Source organism: Lates calcarifer, linkage group LG21 (assembly GCF_001640805.2).
Source record: "Lates calcarifer isolate ASB-BC8 linkage group LG21, TLL_Latcal_v3, whole genome shotgun sequence".
Classification (NCBI taxonomy): Eukaryota; Metazoa; Chordata; class Actinopteri; family Centropomidae; genus Lates; species Lates calcarifer.
Genome location: NC_066853.1, coordinates 20991701 through 21012602, shown reverse-complemented (window position 1 = coordinate 21012602; position 20902 = coordinate 20991701). Strand labels below are relative to the sequence as shown.

At 40.1% G+C, this 20902-nt stretch overlaps 1 protein-coding gene across 3 annotated transcripts in view; it reads right to left on the bottom strand.

The window, feature by feature from the left end:
• The window catches only part of eml2 (EMAP like 2), a 30127-nt gene that overhangs the window by 3609 nt on the left and 5616 nt on the right, over positions 1–20902 (bottom strand). For 2 of the 3 annotated variants that reach the window (XM_018665565.2, XM_018665566.2), the window contains exons 2-20: positions 15782–16012; positions 15479–15596; positions 14764–14865; positions 7106–7134; positions 6062–6191; positions 5490–5639; positions 4308–4377; positions 3918–4028; positions 3686–3781; positions 3342–3476; positions 3065–3164; positions 2541–2695; positions 2319–2444; positions 1932–2063; positions 1681–1748; positions 938–1026; positions 681–778; positions 372–459; positions 129–224 (exon numbers count right to left, since the gene is read on the bottom strand). In XM_018665565.2, the coding sequence (XP_018521081.1) occupies positions 129–224; positions 372–459; positions 681–778; positions 938–1026; positions 1681–1748; positions 1932–2063; positions 2319–2444; positions 2541–2695; positions 3065–3164; positions 3342–3476; positions 3686–3781; positions 3918–4028; positions 4308–4377; positions 5490–5639; positions 6062–6191; positions 7106–7134; positions 14764–14865; positions 15479–15596; positions 15782–16012 (2124 nt within the window). Of the gene's footprint in view, positions 1–128; positions 225–371; positions 460–680; positions 779–937; positions 1027–1680; positions 1749–1931; positions 2064–2318; positions 2445–2540; positions 2696–3064; positions 3165–3341; positions 3477–3685; positions 3782–3917; positions 4029–4307; positions 4378–5489; positions 5640–6061; positions 6192–7105; positions 7135–12871; positions 13016–14763; positions 14866–15478; positions 15597–15781; positions 16013–20902 lie in introns of those variants that run through there. The other variant, XM_018665567.2, reaches the window with a different exon arrangement.

Sequence of the window (20902 nt, the reverse complement as noted above, 5' to 3'; positions counted from 1 at the left end):
ACTCTGTTCAGATTGGTAAACATTACAAAATATCAGTGCTAAAAGTTGGCACTATGGATGAGCTTGTTGATCTCCAGATGATCAAATCACAGATGGATAAAAATGTCAAGTGAATTTCATCGACCTACCAAAGGTATTGAAGGCCAGAGTGCAGGTATGAGTCGCCCACTCCAGGTTGCGCACCGTGTCCATGTTGGTCACATGTTTACCACTGGATGCCTCCCCTGAAAAAAACAAGCATGAAAACTATCATCATGCTCTGCAATGTGAGCAACAAGTCAAAATGTCACTTTAGCAGAAATTCTTGTTGATGATAAAACTAAAGGGTAAGGTATGAGTCACTGTGAACAGAGACAGGAGAAAGGACCCACAGAAGAGGATCTCGTAGTCTCCTGAGTTGGTGACGAGGTACTGGCTGTCTGTTGACCAGTCCAGATGGGTGACGAAGCTGGAGTGACCCTGAAGAAGAAGGAGACCACAAAGAGAATGAGGGTTTCATTCCAAACGCAACATTTTGAATAAAATGTTTTAGTTTTGTTAAAACTGGATGAGGAAGAAAAGGTGATATCTTCCTCATCTAATTTTTCAGTTATGGACATCTACTGCTCTGAATAAATACATTTTTTGGATAACAATATAAATTGTGAAATAAGGTGGTTATTTTAGGAATCTATACTTACAGTGCATTTCCCCACACGGCTGTATTTTCGGCCATTCTCCGTCACAGCGTAGATGTAAACAAAGTTGTCATGAGAGGCGACAGCCAGGAAGTTACCATCTAAAGGCATGAGGTTAACAGAGTTAACAGTGCTACTGACAGAGATGATAAGCACTGAAATATGAGGTTTGTGAGCCGTGCTAAACCAGTTGTTGTGTCAGTGTGTCGAGTGTTTGTGTGTCATGGTTTTGGGTCAGTGACGTGAACATGATGTTTTACCTGGAGAGTACTTGACGTTGGAAATGATCTCATTGCCGTCTGTGTGCATAGAAACAAGATCCCGGGTGTCGGTGTCCAGCACCAACCACCTGCAACAGACGTGTACGCCAGAAATCTGTGAACAGTGGCCATCACAAGTTCACAGAACCCAAAATAATGTCTTGGAGTTGCCAGTTTCAATCAATCAATGGTCCAAAAACAAAGACATTTACACAATATAAAGAAGTAAATCCTAACATTTGAGGAGATTGTAAAAGTGAAATTATGTCATTTTTGCTTTATATGTGATTTAAGCATCTATTTTTTTTCCTGTCGATCAACATATATATTTATTGACTAATTCTTTCTGCGCCAACCTAATGTAAGATGTTTCCACAGTATGAAAAAACACAAAATCTGTACACCCATTGACACCTCTGTTAGTGGATTACTTCTGGTATGATGTTTGTAATTAACAAATTAGTTTAACACAACTACTTACTATTGATTGAAGTAGTACTTGGAATATAATATTACATACTACTTCAGTTTGTATTTCTTTATATACTACCTCAAACAAGACCTCCTAACTCTTTTTTTTCTACCAAGAGGAACAAACCACTAAGACTGTACATTTAATGTATTGTATAGCCTCACATGACTATTGCTTTAAGAAATGCATAAGTTGCCATCTTGTAAATATTTTTTTTTAGTTGTGCTGTGTTAGTGTTTAGCTTCTGAATTGCAACTGTTGACAGGCCGACCTTCCAGTCATGGTCCCTACTGCCAGAACAGTCCCACTGGGATGGAAACCTGCAGACCTCCCGGGATCCTGGAGCACAGTATGGAGCAGAAGAGAGAATTAATTATTTTAATTCATTTATGGCTCTAACTATTTAAGACATAATTGTCTTCTTTTATTAATCCTTTGCTATATTTAGGTGCTATCAAGTCAGTGCTTAACATCCTAATGTAAAATGCTTCAGAAAAAAATCTTCATCCAACTCCTCCTCACCTCAATAGTCTTACTCCAGAGGGGCTGATGGGAGTTGGTGTCCCAGAGGTGAACCTGTTTGTCCTGGGAGCAGGTGACGAACTGCTCCATGGAGGGATGAACATCCAGGCCCCACAGCTCATCTGTGTGACCCTGTAACATATTACATGTCTTATTTAACACATCATGAGACTGAGGTGTGAGCAGTTAGTCTATTAGCATTTCCCAATAAGTAATAGCACACTTCTGTATGGAAACAGAAATAGAAGTGTGTTGGAGAAAGTAGAATCATTCGAAAAATCATTTTAGTGATAGTGACATTTAAAACTCAAAAATCTAGTGTATAAGATAAATTATACTTCTTTGCTCTTATCATACTAGGAACAGGTAAATTATGTGTGTGTGTACCTGTACAACAGGAATCAATGTATCCGGGAAGGAAGCTCTGATGATGGCGTTCTTGGTGGTTCCAACAAAGAGCTCTCCTGCTTTCCCTTCAGACAGAGCGCGAACAGGACCGAACGACTCGCCCACCTGGACACACACACACAGCACAGGCTCAAAGATGGCTCACAAAGAGGGGGATTGACTTTCTCCTCAGGATTATTCTGTCATCATGCCTTTTCTTACCTCCATCTCAGCCTGTTTTCTGTAGTCATGGTCCCACAGCACCACCTTACGGTCCTTGCCTCCTCCAGACACCATGGTGCCGTCCTTCAGGACACACACTGAGAAAATCCCACCCTCATGGGCCCCAGACACTACCTGGCTGATGCGGTTGCCACCTGTCAATCAGAATACAAACAGGACACACCTCCCTCTGTTGGATTCTTTTTATTTCTTCATATGTGATTTCCACCTGTGTCGCAATTTTATGATGGAATTAATGACATGCTCAAAAAATGAAACTGCTTGTTTTAGTTAAGTAGCATAACATTTTTTATGGACACCTTTTAGTAGTGATCCATACTGCATTGGATTTTTCTGTATCGTTACAAGTTGCTTTTCAAAAATCCAATCACGTTCTTACATGGTCTTACACTGCTGTGTTTTCATGCCACAATGAGCAGCCATGCTTTTAGTGTTTAGGAGATTTAATCTCTAAATGTCTTGAACAAAAGCGCTGGGGTCAAGGTAATTCATTTAGAGTTTACCTTTGGCCCAGATGTAGATGTTTCCACTGGAGTCTCCTGTAATGGCATCTCCATTCTCAGCAAATGCCACACACAAAACGTACTTTGGTTTCTCATGTTTCTAGAAAGAGAAACAGAGAGAGAAGGGACAAGATTTACTGCAAAGCTACTGCAAACTAGACCATTTCAGCTCAGTTCATTTCAGCTGGTTATACTTAATGAAGTGTATCTTAAACAGTAAGGTTGTGAGCTAGTAGGGTGTGTTATATTTTTGGAGCAGGTGTTATCATGACCATACTTCGAATAGGCCTTGTCTCTTAGTCAGAGTGTTGCCCTCCATGGTCCAGAAGTTGATGTGAGATTTTCCACAGGTGACAATCAGGTTGGCGTCCATGGGATGAAACACAGCAGCCAGTACAGAGTCATTGGAGCACTGCAGACACAGGAAGCACGAAGATGTAAATATGAATCTGCCTAATTTATTTAGTGTTCTGAGAACTTGTAATATCATAACTCTTTCGTCTGTGCTGGTGATCCATAGTGTTCAGTAACTAAAGTTTAGAACCAAGAGGTAGTTTCAGTATGGTATAACTATATAAACTGGATGAGGGTCAGGTGGTCAAAGGTCAAGGATCAGGATACCTTGACATCAGCAAGTTGCTTCTCCTTCTGCCAGTTCCAGACCGACAGGATATGATCGTTGGCATCATCCACAGCACAGAGGAAGGTACCACCGTTCTGAAAAGAAAAAAAAACAACAGTTTGATGTATTTATTAAAACTAGAACTCCTCTGTAAATCACCACTCAGTAATTGATGGAACTTTGCACAGTGTCAAAGCCCTAGTAAACTATACAGGATGTGAAGCTGCTTACCGACTTGGAGAAAGCTACACAAGTGACTGCTCTGTCAAACACTCCCATCCCGATCACATGGAGTGTGTTGAGACTCACAGAATCCCAAACACGAACATGAGGAGCCAGCAGCTGAACAGAGGAGTGACAGAGATTATTTGAAACAAAGAAATAGAAAAACAGAAAAAAATAAGAACTGTTTTACTTTCTTTTAAGAGTTTTTGTTCTATGCAAGATCATTAAACTCTTAATCCTAATGCTAGAATATTCCCTGTACAGAGTTTTAATAGGATTTTTACTTTATATAAAACAGAAAAAGAAAAAAAAAACATTTGCTCTAACATTAGACTCTAAATATGATTAAATTAAAAAAAAAACACTCTGTAGGATGAAGTGTGATTTTCACTGTACCTTTCCATCTTTAGAGTTTCCGGCCACCTGCCCTGTTGCTATGGTAACCATATCAGGATGCACACTCAGGCTAGGAGGAGAAATGATAAATTGTTACTTCCTTTTCATTTCATTTTTTCCCCCCACAGTTTCTGGCATTTATAGAGAAAATATCCCAGAGGAGCTGATTCAGATTGAATCACAATGCAAGTGAACACATCATTTTGGAAATATAAACACTAAATGTCGTAACAAATGGAGGCGTTTCCAGGATTTGACATCATTTGCTGCTGTTTCCGTTTTTGGCCTTTAACAGGGAAGTTTAAGGAATTTATATTTTAAAATAGAAAGCTGCCAAATTCAGCGAAAATTTACTTTGGAAACTTAAAAATTACAAGGTTTATTCCAGTGGAAACCATATTGTCTTTATCATTTTGTGTTTCTAAAATAAAAAAGACACAACATAAAAACTACAGCAGATAACACAGGATCCTTTTGTATCACCAGAAGAACAGGAGGACTCAATATGATGGCGTGGGATAGAAGACCATAATTGTTTCCCCGTAGAGATGAGTAGCTTTCCCAGCATGCCCCAGGGGAGACTCAGCTTGTTTACATACTAGTGGCTCCAGTCACAGAGCTCATTCAGGATGTCCGCTAGCACTCATTAAGTAAACTCACATTAATGTTAAACACAGTCAGCTGCACAAATCTGTCACTGACGTGTTACATAAAAAGTTTGAAACTCATTGTCTGAGTGTTTAAGTTTATGAGGAAGCTTTTGATGAACCCGCCAGCTGTGAAAAATCTGAGCTTCAGGTTTGACATAAATAATATCATATAAAATATATTACAAGTGCCTTGTATGAAATAATTCAGTAGATGGATACAGAAGAATTGCATAGAGCTTTATATGTTTAAACATTATTAACATCTTGTTGAAAGACCATGTCACGAGTCACTTCTCTGTTTAAACAAGTGTACTGCAAACACAGTACTTGGATGGGTAACAAGGCTAGAGCTCATAGTTAGTATGTGCACATGTAGACACAACCCCAGATAAATGGGAGAAGCCAGGTTAGGCAGGAAATTAGGTAAAACGTTTCCATATACTGTCAGCGTAAATATGCAAATAAAAATCTAAGTAGCATTATGAAATCAAAGACTTGGAGGACAGCTCTTATCACTCGGCTGTTTTCTCACCATTTGACATCATCGTTGTGGCCCAGGTAGTGTCTCTGCTGCTGCTCCTCAGTGTTGTACAGCACCACCACAGAGGCATTGAAGTAGACAATCTCTCCTGTGGGCAGCAGGTAGAGGTTGGAGCGGCAGTCCCGACCGCGGTAGCCATATCTAGTCCACGCTTAAGTTAAGGAACACGACTGGTGAAGCTGGACAGGACCACCAAGCAAGAACACATAATATTCTTACTGTAGAAATCTGGTTGGGGCTTTTTTAGATATTAACAACAAATAAAAAGCCAGTACCACTAAAGGTTCAGAGCTAGAATACAGACTTAGTGATAAGACCATCCAAATTTTACATCTGAAGATGAACTGCAATATAATCACCTTTCATTAGTGAAGTTCAGCAGCTATTTAGGTTTTAACTTATTAAAATGTATCCATCCATTGATTAGTCCATTGGTGGCATGGATGATAAGTTATTTTTTATTCTTATTCATACACAATTCATTCATTCAGATTCTCATCCATCACAGAAACTGCCTGTTGAAACTGTTTCTCAGTCTCTCTCTCTTCCAGTTTGAAGGATACACCCACTGCAGTTTGAGCTTGCGGTCAGGGAGCGCCACCTTGTGGTCGAGGCTGTAGCTCTCCCTCTGCTGGTCAGGGATGTGCATGGTGACGGGACGACCTCGGAGGAACATCCTCACGTAGCCGTCCTCTGGAGAGAAAAAGAGAGGGGAGGAAAAAAAAACGAGATTAACATTTAAGTAGAGATAAAGGAACAGAGAAACAAAGATCAACAAGAAAAAGGAGCTGACAGTTAAGAAGTCAGGTTAAGAAAATGACAAAATTGAATTAACTAAGGGTTATGAGAGTTCATGAGTTTTCAGTTAAACAAACACACAGAGACTTGACCTCCTTTCTCTTTTATCTAATCTTTTGTGTTGAGTTAGAATAGGTTTTCCTGATGCAACTCCACAAAATCAGAACAGTAGATCTGAGGCCTCTTTTTGAGAATTATGAGTTATGTTCCCTTTAATTTCTGAGATTTGCTCTTGTGTTCTGGAAAATAGCTTGTTAGCATTCCCCAGTGAAAGCAAGAAAGAGGACAGAAAGGAAAACCTTTGTTAGCTGTAATGATCAGACAATCCAAGAGACAAAACATGAGTCTGCAAAGCCAATCCTTCACAACCCTTTAATCAAAATGTAACCATTAGAAATGTAACCATAGATTTTTGAGGCTCTTTAGTTCCTCCTTCCGAAGGCCTTCCAACAATAACTGCTGGTTTAATAGCAAGATGCTTCAGAGGTCATTATTTCTGTTAAAGAGAGATCTTCAGTATTTCTGATGAGCTTTATAGTAATTCTAATGGATGTTCAATATTCTTAATCAAAAATATGCAATGGTTCAAACAGAGAGTAATAAAAATCCTTCAAGACTGCTTCAAGGACTCCTTCAAGGCTAATTGAGTGTCATACATCAGAGGCTGTCATCCTCTTTATAGGATATTTAAGTGTCAGTAATTAGAGGGTAAGACATAATAACTAATGCAGTCTTCAATTAAACACACAGAGGCTTACACACACAAATACAAGTATACAGGTTATCAGTGGGGTCAAAACCCTTCTTACCTGCATTGAAGGTGCATTCTTTGGATTTGCTGAAACAGAAAGAAAGAAAAAATGATGAAAAGTCTCCTGTAAAGTTTTATCAGCATAAGATGATTCAGGATCTGTCATCCTTAATAGGAGAAATAGATGATGTAAGAATTTGTTCTGCACCAGCAAGTACATCAAACAATACACACAGTATATATATATTAGTATTTATCCAAGCTCTTGAGACTTTCCATAATATCAGGCCCTCCTAAAGGATTCTGAATAATTTACTCTTTGTTCTACTTGCTGCAACCCTCACTGCTCAGTTTTAAAGTAACTGAACAGTGGGGGTGTGCGTGGAAGAGCTGCAGAGCTCACAGTCAGCAAGAACACACAGACAATGCATCATATAATCAAAGACTTGGAAGCCAGCTCTTATCTTCCTGCAATTCTTGTTTGAGACGATGCACTCCAGAGGCAGGATTAAATCCCCTGGTGCTTGGAAATATTGTTTTCATGTGCATATCACATATTAACTGTAATATTTAGCACCAAACTTTTCACATAAGGAGGAATAATCAACAGGTAACGTTTCCAGTGAAGACCTGCGATGAAACATTTCACTAGTGAAAGGAAAAAATGTTCACATCTTAAAATGCTGTGAACATTATTTCCCCTGGTGATGGCCATCATCCATCATTCACAACTACTGCTCACTTTTGTCCCAGTCTAATAGCATATTAATGTAGCCCTGGGCATATTTTTTTGTTATTGGACAAGACACAAAGCTAAAGACACAGTTCAGTTTTTTTCTCATGAATAAAGAACTCTTTAATGTGGCTGTGTACACAGGCTAATAAAATGAACAAGTGTCTTTGATCAAGTCATAAGACCAAGTAAATAGAGAAGTCCTATTATCTGTGTATCTACACATAGGTGGTGACACTGTCTAGCAAATAAGCACACAGTGAATGTGGAGCTCAGCCAAACAATGTGACAGGAGGATCATAATGAAAATGAGAGAGAGAGGCGAGACGTCACGTAGAAAAGCTAGACGAAGCTGTCTGAAAAAGTTGGACAACTACTTTAAATTTAAAATAACAACCAGCGATTCAGCCACTTTGCCAAAACACATAATTAGACCTGTCACTCAGAACCTGTAGCTGCCTCATCAGTTTGCAGCAGCTGAGCTACAGTTGCAGCTGTTCCTGAATCAGCTGTCTGTCCACCAATCAGAACTGCCTGCTGAGCATATCAGTGCGTGCTGACCACTCAACCCAACCTGTCAGGATGCTGTCAACCAATCAGATTATCACGATGCTGAAGCGCTGTCTCAGCTAACAGGTGGATATTGCCATGGCAACAGCAGTAAAAGTAAGCCTTGATAAGATAAAAGGAAACTGAAGGCTTGACTCTTCCTGCTCAGCAACAGGAGAGTGTGGAATGATGTGTTTGAGTTTGCAGTGTGTTTCTGCTGAATCTCAATCAGAGGAAGGGTGGAGAGAAAACAACACAGCAGCAGCAGATTTATTCTAAAATTAAAGGTGGGGCAAGACGGACATGTCTGTTCTCTGGGAGAAAACTGCTGTGACGATTTGTCTCAGGTTCTAAAATCTAAAACAAATGGAAACACAGAAAGACAAGATGCAAAGGTGGCGGAAAGAAAATTATCAGAGGCACACATCTGGTTCTTGACTGTCTCAAAACAGCAAAAAAAGCAAAATAATCATAATACATGGACAAACCTGAATAAAAGAGTGGAAAACATAAGAAAAGCAAATGCTTCCATTCAAGAAACAATGACCTCTTGTCTGTTTGTATAGTGTATGCCCAGGAGGATGCATGTGTGCGATTCACATCACAATGCCAGATTATTTTCATTTTCCACAGCTGGTGCAACAACACACACAAAAAAATGTAATCAGAAATGTAATCACTGAAGAAGAAGACTTTTTTAAGTAAATAAAACATGACTTAGAATATTCAAATAAATCAGCTTTACATTTATGAGGAAGGAAATGCATTCAGTACTTTTATTAGACCCCAAATTGTATACATTACACAAGACACCTTTAAGAACCACGATGAGCCACGTGTGTGTCTACACTCTGACATTTGTTTAATGGGGGAGTTAACTGGAAAAGCCTTGAAGCACTGAGAAGTCTCAGTGTCTCTCTGAGCTAGTCAGGTCATGTCAAGTAAAATGTATTCAATTTTTTTCTCATGAAGCAGGTAGCCACATTGTGTTTTACAGATCAACACAGGGCACAGGTAAAAGAAAAGACAACAGAAATCAGTCTTAAAAACAGATCAGAACATGTGTCTGTGTTTGAACATAACATAAAGCATCTGAAGAGGATTAAAAGATGGACTACAGAGTAAACAGACAACTGATCTGAGGACCTGACTGGTGTCTGTTGTATCCCTGGGCAGCTGGAAGGCAACCAGGCAGGGTGTCTGCTCTGTAAAATAACCACATAAAGGCCCGTTTGTCTCTTGAACTGTGTGTGTGTGTGTGTGTGTGTGTGTGACTGTGTGTGTGTTTGGTCTGCCAGTAAGATCAGGCGTGACCTGGTTCTAGCCAATGAGAGAACAAGATTGATCCAGAGCCAGTAATTAGTGCAGGGCATGCTGGGTAACTGGCAACCGGACAGGGGCAAATAACTGTGGATCTAAAACCCATGTGGCTGCAGTCGTAGTCACCAGGTTTCCAGGGAGAGAGAATGCACAAACAGACTGAGTGTATTGTTGGCATTTTTCTGCCTGTCTACACTCTGAAAACACAGTGGGTTCTTGTAAGATTCAGAGGGCACTAATGAGCAGCAAGGACCTGTCAGGGTTCCTCTGAGAAACCCTGCATCATGACAGTTTTGTAGAAGTGCCACCTAAGATCCAGTAACATCTTGAGGAGGGCCTCTGGAAAGTTTCCTTGAATCTCAGGCTCCACCAAAACTTTTTAACCTCCTGCAGCCAGGCTACAAATTAAAGATAAAGATATCTGCTCTGACCACATCAATGGTCACAGAGATGTGTCTGCAGTGGATTAGAACAGCCTGACATACTTACATCCTGTCATCACCATATGTGCTGCATCTCCCTAAACTTGACATTGATTGGTTTATAGACAGGCGAGCATCTCATATCCTCTTGCTCTCATCCTCTCTGAAAATATCTTTCTGCATTTGTATGCATTTTTTCAAGTTGACTTTTGATCTCATTAGTGGACCAAATTACAATGTATTACTTCCCCTCTCCCTCTCCCCATGTGCTACCATGGCTCCTTTTTACTTTCCTTCTAATCATCATTCATCTGATTTTGTTTAATGGGTGACAAACCTGACTCAACAGCCTGTAATTGGTCCGAAAGTCCAAACAATCCAAAAACAGTCTTCACACTGCAAACTAACTGAACTATAGTTCTGTTTGATTCAGATCAAGAGCACCTCCCTGACCATGGTCCGAGGCAGCTATCACACCTGCTATTTTAGATCAGACCAAACAGAAAAGTCTGAAGGTCCAGACTGTGTGCAGGAATAAATTTGTCTTGAATTACACAATATGTGTCAAAGAGATTCCTCATCATTGTATTTCAAAAGAGGGTGCTAGTGCTTTATCCAGCTGGGAGAGACTGCAGCGATCACAGTAATGCATGCAGAGAGGAGGTGGTTGTTGTGGTCTGAGTGATGGGTCATGGCCCCCTGAACTGTGGGAATGGTGGTAACAGTCAAGTGTGCTCCCATTTCCTGGTCCATTATGACTGAAGTACTGCAGTGGCTCAGTAAATGGACTCAAACACATCTGACTGTCCTCACTTCTGCACTCAAAAAACATACGGAAAGATATTGAAGTCTGCTCAACATGACAGCCGACTAATCCATTCTGACATTATTGCAGCAACAGACAAAACATCCGAGAGAGACAGAGAAACAGAGAAACAGAGAGAAAGCGAGGACGATCTGATCTGACAAAAGGTGATGCAGATTGTTTGATCTTTTCCTTGATGAGAATTTGCATGGTATCAATCAGACTAAGGGAAAGTTTTTTTTTATCCTAGTTGGTAAAGCTTGTTAACTTTACTTTATTGGGTCCAGATTTTATGTATACATATAGGCTGCTTTCAATATGCCATTCAAAAGAATATGTATAATATTCTTTGTGTATCAAAGCTTTCCATCCCAAACACAGAGACAAACGAAGAGAGACAGATAGAGTGAACATGATAGAAATCTTTTCCCTATTCCTAGTATTTGCATACACTCAACTTGGTACAATGCCCAAAGATCTAAAGGGTCATTACCCATACCCAGTCATAGTGATGTTTAACTGGTTTATTGAGACAAAACCTGGTTCTAGAGGTGAAAAATCCTTCTCTGCAATCAGAGACATGGTCAGTATGTTTGCTGCATGTTAACCAGGAGGTCCAATCAATGTTATCAGTGTTTCTGCATGCTGAGCAGAATTGCTAATCGTAACATCAGTCCCACAGCAGCCTCAGTCGCCAGTCTGTGGTCGTAATGCTGCACAGTGCATTTGCTGCATTTTGCATAGGCTCTCAGTTATAAACTCCTCTGCATGTTCAAGAAATTAAGGAATTAATTAGAATCCCTTTGGAAAACCTTAAAGGTCATGATTAAACAAGATAAAAATGTGCACCACTCAGGGCAGCACTATCTGCTCTTCAGTCTGTCACATAAACAATTTAACGGCACAATCAGTTAGCTGACAGAACTGCTGAGCACAGTGTGACTGGTCTTCTGTCACTTCACATTCACTCATCCCATCTGTGTGTGTTTCATAACTGAACAGAAATGTGACACGTTTGTTTGTTCCTTCCACTATTAGAAACCCAAAGACAAAAGAGCCACAGATGAAACATAAAAAGGTGCAGAAATTCATTCCACATGTGTGTGACATAATGAGAGACTTCTTATTTAAGAGACACACCTCTAGAATAAAGCCTCCATATTTAGAAAACACTTTGTTATAGTTTCCATAAAAGACAGATGTCATTTTTTAAGCAAACAAACTGTAATTCATCACCTGAGGGCTTCCTAAATCAACAGCAGGCTTCACAGGAGGACTTGCTTTTTTTCTTTCTTGCTCAAACTACATAATTAAACTATGACTAATTCTTCTCAAAAGTCACATAATCTAGTATTATATGTATTTTCATTAGACCTAACTCTTGCCATTTGATCTGTGGTCCACTAGTGGCTCTTGTTTCTATTGTATTCATGTTACTATGCTGCAGCCGCTCCCCACAGCCACCCACAGCCCCACAGACGGAGAAACCTACTGCGCCAAGCTGTTTGCGTGACAACTGAGTTTCATAAAACAACACAACTTCCTCAGGCGGTTGTGCAGCAAGACCCAACCAACTGACTACTGGTTTTAATTAGACTAAAAATAACCAGAACTTTATATGGTGAAGCCTGAATGCATTTTACCAACCAAACCACACAGTGTTTCATTCTGCACTCCATAAACTACTCAAATATTCATTAAACAACAAATGTGAGACTAGCTGGGTGTGACACGTAAAACTACTTTTTTCAGAAATTTATCTATGTGACTTCAAATGACGCATACGCATTTTGAAAATCACTGTTACCACCTGGTCACCAAAAGACTAAAGCTGCACAACTTTCCTCACAAAGTACAAATATTTATTTTCTTTGCTTTGAATCAGTAAGAGCTAAGAGTTTCTCTTCCAAAAGCTTTACCCATAAACCCTTCTGGTTCACATTCTCCCGCTCTCTCTGTCAATCATTGATTATCTATTGTAAAGCAACTATTTACCTGGAAGATCTCTTCATGTCTGCAAGCTTTCCGTTACAGTAGCAGTCAACAGTGGTGAGCAGTCAGAGCGGTTCCTGTCCTGTTCAACAGCCACAGCAACACACCAACTTCCTCCTTCACTCAGCAAACTTTTAGCTCTGCCTGAGGAGGTCCCACCGTCCAATCAAAGCGCTTTTCCTGACTGTGCAGACCCACCCCCTCTGCCTGGTAACCACACCCCCCTTTTACCAAGAACTGCTGGAAATCTGATCCATCAGCAGAAAGAAAGGAGAGAGAGAGGAGAGAGGAGGGGAGAGGAGAGGAAAGGAAAGGATAGGAGGAAAGGAAATGAAAGAAAAGGAAACAGAAAAGAACAGTAGTACAGAGGATGAAAAATAATGGAAAAGGTGTGTCTGACTAGAGTATGTATAACCAGATAAACTTCCTCTGAGTTTTTTTTACTGATGACAGGTGACCCATGTGTTGTGTTCACTTGGCTGTGACACGTGGATACTTCACTGTCCATCAGGTTCACAGTTGCGGCATCGCAAAGACCAACAGCCCATTAACTGTACAAACATAATTCACAGTGACATCTAGGAGTTACTGCAGGCCAACAGGAAGCGCTGACTGTGACAGTGTAACACCACACATGATGATGAGACACATCAGACTGTACTAATAATGATGATGAGGTGCAGAATCCATCTCTGTCCTGTTTTTTCCTCTCTCTCCTCTCTGGCAGTTTGAATTATTAAAACCTCTCAAACATCCTGAGTGTGCATTAAACTTCTAAACCATCATGTCTCAGAGCAGCAGCTAACATATTGACAGCTGTTATTGTGAAATACCTTCATCACAATCAGATACAAATGTTGATTAGGAGGCAGCTGTTCTTCTTGTGCTTTCCTTTTAATTAACAGACCACAATTTTTAACCACAGAGCACCATAACACCTAACAATACAATAATCTTTTTTGTCATTCAGAAATGGGAATATCTGTCTTGATTGGGAAAATGTCTCCTGACTTACAGTGTAAAATCTAGCTACTGAGTTGTCAAACCTATTTTATCCAGGACTGTCGTCTCCTGCATTCACCACCATGAACAGGCAAGAAATATCTAAGTGCTACTGTTAAAATTAAATCAAAGTGCAGCAAATACTGCACAGCTTTTTAAGTTACAGTAACAGAGGAGCTTTGAAATGCTGAATTCTTTTTTAGCAACAAGATGTTGATGTGAAGAATTCAATCAATCTGATAAATTGATATCTCAACATTATGGGGTAATTACATTGCAAATATACTACAGGCTGACCGGACTTTTCTGCTGTTAATGCTGGGTTTTAGTTCTGAGTATGTTTCATGCTCATCACGGTGGCTTCAACATATCCCAGCATGCATTTAGAGGAAGACAGGCCACACTTATCGCTTAAATGTGTTCATATTATAATATCTCAAAACTACTCTTAAGTTACTCCTCCTCCAAACAAACACTTTCACTCAAGCAAATAACTTTAACTAGAATTACTGCCAAGCAATCCAGTTACGAATTCTGAAGTTATGGCCAAAAACAACCTTGAGTCCAAGCAGACATTTGTACCAGATGTAATATAATTCCCTCCAAGCGTTCCTGATGTATCGTGTTCACAAGAATGGCACCAGCTTCACAGTGACCTTGACCTTTGACCATCAAAATCTAATCAGTACAAGTCCAAGTGAACTTTTGTACCAAACTTGAAGATATTCCCTCAAGGTGTTACTGAGATACAGCATTCATGAGAATGGGACGTATGGACACCAGCGTCACCAGCACAGAGACATAAAAATAACACAGTGACCCAGTGAACTCCTCCACAACACTGGTGATCCACAGTGTATGATTTACACCATCTAGCAGGAGAAATTTCTTACCTTTTGCCACCAGAGGAGCTGCTGGAGGAGGTGGTTCGACTGCGACTCTCTGCTCCCATCTCTCTCCTCACCAGGGTGAGACGCTCTGTGGACATACTTTTCCTAAAGGAGGGGAGGAGAGGAGAGGAAAGGAAAGAAGAGGAGAGGAGAGACATGCATCATTGCTTAACCTTCTTTAACATCTCTTTAAGGCCACTACTAAAAATAAATCTACGTTCCTGGTTCATTTATACAGTTAGGTTAGGGTCATATAAATGAAAACAGAGGTGAAAGATAAGAAATAAAGTTTAAAGGAATGTGGACAGTGGTCATTTTTCTTCTAATTGGTAAAATGACAACAATTGCAAACACCAACTGCAGCACTGTTTTCACAAGGCTTCATTAAAACGAAATCTTGGTGATGCTGCACATTTGCTGCCTTCTGCTGAGTGTTTGTCACTACAGCTACAAGTTGCTGCTACCTACTACCTTTACAAACTAACCAGTCAAGGCAGCAGTATTCCAACAACCCCCGTTCTGTGAGGTAAAATTACTGTTTTTGTCTGTGGAGTCTGGTAATAATATATATTGATGTTTCTAGTTGAACAAAAAGGTCTATCTCAGTGGACATTTGACGTGGACATCTGCCCATTAGATTACACTGCAGCAGCAATCATTTCTACTTCAAAAAAAGGGAAAATGAGGCTCAAAAATTCTGGTTATCCTTTAAGTATACCTCTTAATGGACTGCAACACTTCTTTCTTAGGAGATGAAGGGGAAGAAAGGAGGCGTTTCTGTTGCACATAGCCATTACTTAGGGGTCTGGAGGGAAGAGCCTGCAGAAGCTGACGCACTGAAAGGTAAAAAATCATTAGCCTCATCAAAACTGGGACATGGTGACATACTCGGAAAAAACACCAAGAATATGTTATACCTTTATCGAAATACAGATCATACACATTGACCGATTAATAAACTAACAAACAAAGAATGGGGGAACAGGTTTTTGGCTCGTTTTTCGCCAGCTGCTTTACTTACCTTTGGTAGGCGGTGCTGAAGCTGTGGTGGCCAGAGGTCTCCTCCCAGCAGCATGGACGCCTCCTGGTTGCATCACCATGCTTTGCTCCTCGCAGTAGCCCAGTCGCCGCAGGGCATCGGCCAGAGCTGACTTCAGCAGCTGGATCTCATCTTCCTGCAGCTGTAGCCTCTGCTCCAGGTGGGAAACCCGGTCCTCCATGTCCATGTTACTGCTGGCTGAAACCGTGTCATCTGGACAGGAAGTCAGTGAGGAGAGAGGGTTTTAGTTTAAAGTTTCAGTCTAACTGAATATTAAAACTCATAACACAGTTTATAAGGGGCAGGTCACTTGAGTAGTGGTAACAACACTGATAAGCTAATATAAGACTATTTTATTGCCCCCATAGGGCAGTTTGTATTGGAATCTGCACCCACACCTATGAGTACTTAGTAATAGTCTTGGCTATAAAAACATCAAGATTAAAACCTGACAGCATGTACGTGTGAGAGAAAAGAGATTATAAAGCTGCTGCTGGATATCTGGAGTATTTTATGTGGATATAAGCACAAAGAGCTGCTTTAGATGAGTGTTATGGATACCTGCTACAGCCGCTGCTGCTATGTCAACCAATGGTTTTGAGTTTCTCAGTGGGGGATCAGAGCATACAGGAAACTTTACTGCTTTTAATAATTTAGACTCTATGTGTAAGTGTGAGTCAGAGAGAAAGACAAGGAAAACAACACCAGATACCAGGTTGTGTGATTGTTTTGTTTGGACAGTGTGGGAGAGAAGGTAAAAAAAAGAAAAGAAAGAGGGATGGAGATAGAGTTATTAACAGAGAAACCAAGCTTTGTTGTCTTCATTACATTAAGATTTGGAGAGATATTTTGACTGACAGATTCCCATTTTGTTTGCTGCCATTTTTTTTTACATTTGCATCACTGCCCTCTGTCTGTCAGAAAAAGACTGCAGATGTGAATGATGCAGGTTTGAAAAGAGTTGTGATGCTGTGAATGTGTGCTGTCCCCCTCCAGTCCTCTGCCTTTATTCCTCTCATCTTGAACTGTTTCCAGCCTAATCGTCCACCACCCTCCCACCCACCGCGATGACATCAGTGGAAGCTGGCCAGATTATCAAAGGCAAACTGCCCCGGTGCAGATTATTAATCTGAGGCTCACATTAACAGATTACAACCTGATAAAGTCAAAAACAAGTTTCTGGTTGGACAGAGCGTTTCATGTGTCCTAAATTCTAAACCCTATCTGCTCCCTGTCATAAAGCCAGCTCTGCAACAACCATGTCATCATGATCAGGAATACAGATTTTCTTTCAGTTCTTACACCTACTGAGACAGAATGTGTCATCTACTTGAGCCTGCAATAAATATAATCATTGTGCATCTGTTTCTCCCCTAAAATAAGAATATTCTGTTCTTTGTACATGCTGCCTTCATGAGAAGTCTCTCTCTTTCCAAAAACACAGGATTCCTCCACACTCACTTAAACTTGTTGGCCTGGTATTCTCCACACAGCTAAAAACTGGCTGCAGATTTTGTGTAAATATGAAGAATCACGTGTTGAGATGAAGGTTCCTCCTTAACCAGAGCTACAAAAATAAATGTCATTTTCTTTGCACATTTCAATTAAATTCTGGCAAAAATTCATTCCTCATTTAAAAGCCTGATGTATCCATTTTGAAGGTGAGGTGGGACACCTGCCCAAAAGAAAGTTTCAGTGCTCAATCGGCTGTTTCAATTAGTTTTGTAAGTCCAGCCAAATATTTTATGGAAATAATGAAATCGCTACAGTATCCACTGACCACATCAGTATCAACCTTTCAAACACCTCTTTCAGAAACATACCAAGTTGAGGTGATTGAGGTGAAGTCCCATTAGCTATATACATTAAAACTGAGCTAAAATAGCTAAAAATGATTCTACATACAGTATCTAAATGATAACATCTAAACTAGAGAGTGTCTATGTCTCATCCTGCATGAAAGATAAAACATATATTTTAGCTTTATCACTAAGAGAGACAAAATGATTCAACAGCATTATCTAAAACATTAAAATAGCCTGGTAGTAAAACAAATGCCACTAACTCAGCAGTCTTAAAATGCTAATCTACTATGAACCTCCTTCCTTGTCCTTGTTATTTTAATTCAAGTCTCACAGTCTTCATGTGTATACCATTCAGAGCTTTGAGCTGCAACAGTTCAACTTTAAACCTGCAGTAAAAGAGCATGACACTTCCATAAGGGATTGTTCAGGTCACACTGCTACAGCGTGCAGTCCAATGCTCCCAGCATGCATCACGAGCTGAGCTGAGGGACACAGTGAGAACTGTTACTGTTACTGTATCACATTTTGCAGTCAAATGAGACAGGAAGGGGCCACAGGGAAATCAAGCTTCAGATTTACATACAGAAATCAAGCTCAGGGGAGATTTGCATGACAGGACTGTCTGATGGACCAGCAGCATAGTGGGAGTTTGCCTCAAGCCTTTATCATTGTTTTGCTTTAATTTCTTCAACTTTCTGCTAAATAATCTGATGTAGTGATTAGTTTTTATCCAAATGACATTAGCCTTGTGTTCTGACCACAGGCTTCGGCTGCTAAGAAAAAACAGTTTAATTTAATTGTTACAGTTGTGATTTTCACATACTATATATTCATTATTCATTTAATCCTGGTATTGTGCCCAAGGTGCCCAAACCATAGTTTCCATTACAATTGAAAATGTGGGTTGCATCACCCTTTTTAAATAGCTGCCAGCTTGTAAAAGCTTTTCATTAGTCTTCATTATGGTCTAAATGCTGTTTCAGCATCAATGACCCATTTGAAAATTAAAACTCAGGCAGTGTAAATGACTGATGGAAAAGTAATTTCCATCAAAGTATCAGTGCCACTGATGTTTTGTGTGGTAATATTATACAAATAAAGTGATGTCTTATATCCCGGAGGAAGATATTATGTAAATAAACTCACCCAGGAAATCTCACTATGTTAACACTACTCTACTGTCTACTGATCACATACAGTAGATGATGCAGAGAAACCATCACAGTTAGTCGCAGTTATTCAGGAGCAATTCACTTTCTGATCTGTAGGAAAAACCAAGTCCAAAGTCCAAAGTATATTAAAACAAAAAATAGGTACAAGCAATTCAAACAAACTGAAAGAGTGAGCAGAAGAGTGAAGCAATCATAACAAACAGTCATTAACTAAGTAGGAGAGGACAGATTGTAGGTGGGAGGAGATTCAGGATGAAATGAACAGAGAAAGAACTCAGAGTGAGAGAAAGAGATCAGAGTAGAGATGAGAGAAGAATTATTCATTTATTACTGACTCTGGCAATAATCCTGTTTATCTCAAATGCTGTGAGCATTAGGTACACTGAACTGAACTGGAGAAAAACAGAGAAACTGAATGAGGAGGAGACAGGAGGAGACAGCTACAGACACGAAATGAAAGACAAAAGAGACAGTTTTACTGTCCAAACACTCTGTCTACAATCTTTCAATATTCATTATTCTACTGTTTATACTGCGAGCAAGTTACAGACAGCCACTGCAAAAAAGCAAAAAGCTACAACGAGGATTTAAAAAGTCCTCCAACCTAAAAAAAACCTTACAGGTTGTTTGTTCCTATCCTCAGATATGACCCAAAGAAGCATACAAGCAGCAGGTGTACTGGACCTTTGTCATCATAGTGATAATAATAAGGTTTGGAAAAGATTGCGGTTCTGATTAAAACAGGTGCTTTATTAAGGTTAGAGGACCTTGGTTGTCATGGTTACAATAATAAACACATAGATAAGGCTGTGCAACAATCATGGATAAAAGGTTTCACACATGAAACGATCAGTAGTCTCCTGTGTGAAAGTTTTGTGTTTTGCCGACCCATCCGTCCGTCCATCCATCCCAGCCTCTTACAAACATGGACTATGTCGCCTTATAACACTACATCATCTGACTTTCTTCTTTGCTCCTGCCATAATTACTACAGCCCCTAGAGGTTGTTTAACAATCAAATGTAACCATGGCTTATAATAAGCTGCTGGCACAGATGACCCATGGGGTCATTTTTTATATACAAGAACAGTCTCAGAGGACCATATAATAAACATTGAACAACTTTGGACACAGTCTTAAAGTTTGTCAAACCAGAGAGCTAAATTGTTGTTTGGGGGGGGGCATCTTTGCTACTCTTACATTTTTACCACTAGTGGGGCATAAAAGTCTATACTGAAGGTGGTTTGCTGTGTTTGTCACAGCAACAGAAGTGGAGGATCATGAGGACTTTACACTGTTTGGCCATGTCTCAGTTCAGTGAGTGCAGTCAGAGCTCTGGTCAAGTGATTGATAGGGTTCGTTTTCGGTACATGAAAACCATGTAACCGCTCGGACCAATGTTTGAAACGTCAACGATATTGTCTGGGGGGGGGGGGTCTTACAGACTGGTGAACCATAGATCTCACACAAGCATGAACATAAGATACATAAAACATGATTTAAAAAAAACAAAAAACACACACAATATAGACCCAGCAAACATGTTAGCATGCTAAGTGATAGCATGTTTAGCCTGAGTTATAACAGGGTATCAATTAGAAGGATAGAACATCATTTTAAACATTTAGATTAGCATGTTAAATGTTAGTGAAGAGAGAGAGAGCAGGAGAGAAGAAGGATACATGGTGAGAGAGAGGAGGAGAGCGATAGAGAGCAAACAGCAACGATGGAGAGATCAGCAGGGTTCACCTTCATCTCCTCCACTGTCAGGACACCTGTTTAGAAACGCTGCCGAGCCGGCTACTTTTCAGTTTGCCCTTGAATTATCACACACACACCACAGCAGTGGTTACACCTCAGCGTTATTCCATTGCTCTCCCTATATAACCAGAGTCCACATCTATTTTATATTCAGCTGGCGACACACACTCGCACACACACATTTTGTATTACAAGCCAACTTCCCTCTCTGTCCCAGCCCAGACAGACATTACTGTAAAATCTTACTCAAAAACCAGCTGAAATGAGGCTGATAAAGACACATGGCTGCTCTCAGGAAACAGAAAACTGTCCACAGAGAAGAAGGAGGCTGGAGAAGAAAGAGGCGGATGGAGGGAGGGAAGGAA